General features: G+C 38.2%; 1 protein-coding gene across 1 annotated transcript in view; it reads left to right on the top strand.

The window, feature by feature from the left end:
* The first annotated feature begins 429 nt into the window (after positions 1-429).
* LOC107739382 (BTB/POZ domain-containing adapter for CUL3-mediated RhoA degradation protein 1-like) overlaps positions 430-5,147 on the top strand; it is a 9,789-nt gene continuing 5,071 nt past the window's right edge. Inside the window, exons 1-4 of the mRNA XM_016551480.1 lie at positions 430-656; positions 2,301-2,577; positions 3,263-3,432; positions 3,567-3,653. Of these exons, the coding sequence (XP_016406966.1) occupies positions 2,337-2,577; positions 3,263-3,432; positions 3,567-3,653 (498 nt within the window). The 5' untranslated portion in view covers positions 430-656; positions 2,301-2,336. The remainder of the gene's footprint in view (positions 657-2,300; positions 2,578-3,262; positions 3,433-3,566; positions 3,654-5,147) is intronic.

Raw genomic sequence — 5,147 nt, 5'->3', positions numbered from 1 at the left:
TTTAAGATTAAATAAAATTCTCTGTTGGATGGTGAATGTGTCTTTCATAAATGAAATCTTTATGGATAATACATACTGGTATTTCTTGCATTAGCCAAACTATTGAATTTATGTGTGTGTATGTATATAATGTACAACATATATATATATGCATAAATACACACAATCATATAGATAGATAGACAGATAGATAGATAGATATACACATACAAACATTTACATGCTTGTGTGTGTATACACAATCACACGGTACACTAATTTACGTATTTCACGTTCCCAAGACAGAAGAGAATGTTTTAAAATTGAAACGAAATTTTGTGTTACAGAAGAAAACACTGACCTAATAAAACTGCCGTTTACGATTGGCTGAATTCAGACACGCTTCACTTCTGTTCTGTTATTGGGGGCGGGACCGGGACTAACTCTCTTGATTGACGTTGATGTTGGACCAATCAGTCAACGAAAGACTCCTCGCGAGGGGAAGCAGCCATTGTCCACCCACAACAAGCAAGAAAGAGGAAGAAGACAGTCGTGCTGCAAGACAACAGAGGAAAATATGATTTGGTGAAAAATCACGGCAGGCTTAGTGTTATAGATGTAACAGTCCGCCGCGAATACTTTATATTTTGTGCACCTTATCGCGGGGACCCAGCTCGGTGAGTGTTTTCTCGTTGACAGCCACACTAATGTTATCAAGAGCTAGCTCAGGGGCTAATAAGCTTATCAATATAAGAGACAGACATCATATTCACTAGACACGTTGTGTAGATGTGTTTCCCGTTAATCGCCAGTTGTGAAGCTATTAAATGACTAGTGAATGGTGGGAAATAAATTTGATGTGGTCTAGACGAGGATTAGCGAGATCTCTCAGCTGGAGTTAAGATCATACTGAATGTGTTGACCTAATTCTGTCCATTTCCTCTGATATCAGTACAGAAACACATTTGTGGCCTCCCCAGTGGTGTGGACAGATATGGGTGTTATATTTCCCATATGCTTTAGTTTTTAGGGATGCCCCAGTGAGATCTTTGGATGCTCTATGACAGATGCTAAAAGCATTGCTTTATATTTCATATGTTATGTTTCTGACTTTTTGGATGTTGTCTTTGTTTGTGTTTTCGGAAACAGTTACAGTGGTTGTCACATAAGCTGCGCACAGTTTATGACTGTATATAACGGTGTGCTGTCACCTTGTTCACTCATATCTCTGAAGATGTCACAACATTTATTGGTTTATTTTGCTCTTGTAAAACTTTGTCTTTTGTACATGTGAGTAATCACTAGAGATTGCTTTGATGTCCTACTGGCTAAGTTTCTTTTTAAAGGAATAGTTCAGACAGAAAAGAATATTTTGATATTATTTGTGTAATTTATCTCGTAAGTAAGTAGAACACAAAAGATATTTTGTGTATTACACAAATATTCTGGACAGTTTTTCATATGAGGACTGGGGCTGTCAGGCATCCAAAATGATAAAAAGAGTTTTTAAAAGCATCATAAAAGTATCCATATGACTTGTGTGCTGTATTCCAAGTCTTTTGAAACCATATGATCGTTTTGAAATCATATAATAAAGCAAATAAAGCAAAGATTATAAAGATTTGCTTAATAAAGCAAATCTCTCCCGTGAACTGCCAAAATACAGACAGCAATCCATGTGACTTGTGTGCTGTTTTTCCAAGTCTTTTGAAACCATTTGATCATTTTAAAATCATATAAACAGATGCTCTTCACTGGAAATGTTGCCCTCCGGTGGGAAACTATTTTAGTTGAACTCAAGAACTGGATCAGTTCAGTTAGTAAATGAAGCATTCAGACCAGTTTTATTAACTGGATCAACTGATTTAAAAGATCTGACTAGAATCTCGAAAGAACAATTTTGTTCACATATTGGACATCGCTACTTGCAGATTTTTAGTCAATAACTGACTGAAATTTTGATCTCACACAAAGCTACTGTAGAATATGTACTTGGAATATAGTGCATGATTCATGTGGATCATTTTTGTGATGCTTTTATGCTGCTTTTTGTAATTTGGGTGCTTGACAGCTCCAGTCCTAATTCAGTTTCATTACATTCATGAAAACAAGTTTATCCTTTAGAAACTCTCCTTTTGTGTTCCATAGAAGAAAGAAAATGATACAGGTTTGGAATGGCATGAGAGTGAAGTATTCAAGTTTGGATGAACTATTCCTTAACCACTGCATTTCAGAACTACTCAGTACTGTGCATAACAACATCTCATAACAACCAGACTGAAATTCTGTCTTCTCTGTATTTGTGTGCTTTATATCTTTAGGCAGCAAATAAGTAGTATTTGATTTCTACTCCCCTGATGTCTGCCGAGGCATCTGGTTCATCTTGTGGGAATGTGGTGACTGTGCCCGGTTCTGCCGCATCATCCTCCAGCCACGTTGGGGAAGAAAAGGCCGGCAGGAGCCTGGCGGGGAGTAAGTATGTGAAGCTCAATGTGGGGGGAACTCTCCACTACACCACGGTCCAGACGCTCAGCAAGGAGGACAGTCTGCTCAGGAGTATTTGTGACGGGAGCACAGAGGTCACCATAGATTCTGAGGGTAAGAAAAAGCATGAGAATACTACCTTTCAAAAGTTTGGGGTTGGTAAGGTTTAATGCCTCAAGGCTGCATTTATTTGATCAAAAATATAGTAAATATTACTGCAATATAAAATAACTGTTTTCTATTTTAATGTATTTTAAAATGTAATTTATTGATGGCAAAGCTGAATTTTCTTCAGTCATTACTCCAGTCTTCAGTCTACACAGACTTGATCAAGATATTTCTTATTTTGTATCAATGTTGTGCTCCTTAATATTTTTTTTTCAAGATTCTTTAATGAAAGTTTAAAAGAACAATATTTATTTAAAATCTAAATCTTTTGTAACATTATAGATGCCTTTTACTCTCACTTTCAATCAATTTAATTCTTGCTGAATAAAAGTATTAATTTCTTTCAAAAAAACAAAGCAAAACTAAAGAAAATGGTAGAATGGGAAAGAAGGGTGGCGTAGCATGACATCAGCTCCGGTACAGCTTTTTCTGGTCAAGTACTTCTATAATACTACTATAATAGATGCAGAAACTACATTTACATTTAGTCATTTAGCAGATGCTTTTATCCAAAGCGACTTACAAATGAGGACAATAAAAGCAGTCAAAACTAACAAAAGAGCAACAATATATATAAGTGCAAACTAGATCAGAGATGTGTATTTAAATGTGTCTTCACTTGCTTTTTAAGGCTGGGTGGTGCTGGACAGATGTGGGAGACACTTTTCCCTGGTGCTGAACTTCCTGCGGGACGGGACGGTTCCTTTGCCGGAGAGCACACGGGAGCTAGAGGAGGTATTGAAGGAGGCGCAATACTACAGGCTCCAGGGTCTTGTGCAGCACTGCCTCACCACATTACAGGTTAGAGGATCCACTGGACCGTGTTTCTGTATCATCAGTGTTGGTCCAAAATAGCATGTTTCTATAGAGAAGTCGAATGCTTCTTTAAGCTTACTAACTTTCACTTACTAATGTCTTGTTTGATGTTGATGCAGAAACGGAGGGAAGTCTGCAGGGGATGTCACATTCCTATGATCACTTCAGCCAAAGAGGAACAGAGGATGCTAGCCACCTGTAAGAAGGTGAGATAACAGAACGGAATATTTATTTCCCCCTTAGACCAAAAAAAAAAAGAAATCTCATTAGGCTGCAATACACAACTTTTGCCCAGAGATTTCCCCTGATTCACAGACTGGAGGAGTCGGCGCTTGTTGCCAGAAGTCAGAGCCAGTCTGCAGATATTGGTCAGTCGTGAAAATCATGTAGTGTACAATGGGAACAAACTATTATTTTTTTTTTAGGGTGCTTTCACACCTGTAGATCGATTGCTTTGTTCCGAAACAAGGATTAAAATTATTACAATGTTGCTTTTTATTCTTGGTGCGGTTCGCTTTCACATGGCAAAGTTTCTAAACGGACCAAATTTGTTAATACAAGTCACACTCGAGTAAGCTGTTCTCCCACGGTTTATTTTCTGGGATTCCACTTAGCTGTCACAGCTGTCATCCGTCAGGATGGAACGCGGAACTTACGTAATTACCCATTATACATTGTGATATAGCCTGGTTCGTTGGTCCGTTAGATCGGATTGCTTTCTCACTACAACCGACCCGCTCCAGAATTAGTTTTCAATCGAGCCGAGACCACCTCGTTCAGGCGATCTCAGACCGATTGTTTTGGCGCGGATCCGAGCGTGATTGCCGTGTTCACATATGCCCAAACGAACCGAGCTAAGGGGGGAAATGTGCCAGGTTCTGAAACAACGGGCCAGCTGTGAAAGCACCCTTAGATTCAGACTATGTTTCCATCCAGTCAGAAGATATCAAACACGTTTGATATTTTGAGCTGATTTTAGAATGCATTTTTTCATGCATCTCCTAGCAATGTGGTGTAAGTTTCTATGGCTGTGTTTGCACTGGCACAAAAAATCTGATTTTTTGCTCACATCTGACACAGATCAGAATTCGTCGCACACGTATAAAGACACAAATCCGCACGATATCTGATTTTTTCACATTAGATCTGAGCCAATTCCAAATGTGGTTTTAAATCAGATACATATCTATATCTGGACATCCAACCTACGTCTAAATACACATATCCGATTCCTTCAACTCCAACCACCACAATGCGAGGGCGACACGTTTGCCCACAAAGATAGCATTTTAATGCTGGCATGCTGTATGCGCTCGCATTTTATATAGGTGGGAACTTTATATATAATTAAGAAATTGTGCAATATTCAGGAGCTGGTTTTCAACCCCTGCCCTGTGAATTTTATAAATACAACAGCTTCGCTACTAAAAGCTGCATTATATTTCTCAGCAATGAGGTGATAGCTGTTTTTGTAATTAAACCAACAAGCTTCACTATTAGGCTACTCAATCGTGCATTCGCTCTCTCTCGTTAATTCATTTGAATTCATTAAAATAAATATAATCTTACAGCGCTACTTTATTTCACTTCAGAATCCCTTATCTAAGGAGCTGTAGATAAAATAACAAATGAAAATTATCATTATTTTCCAGTGTTTATCCATTCAGTCAGATTTTGTGCTGCAAACATCCATGACAGCT

Source organism: Sinocyclocheilus rhinocerous, unplaced genomic scaffold (assembly GCF_001515625.1).
Source record: "Sinocyclocheilus rhinocerous isolate Xijiao unplaced genomic scaffold, SAMN03320098_v1.1 scaffold2300, whole genome shotgun sequence".
NCBI lineage: Eukaryota > Metazoa > Chordata > Actinopteri > Cypriniformes > Cyprinidae > Sinocyclocheilus > Sinocyclocheilus rhinocerous.
This window is presented reverse-complemented; position numbering and strand designations above follow the sequence as displayed.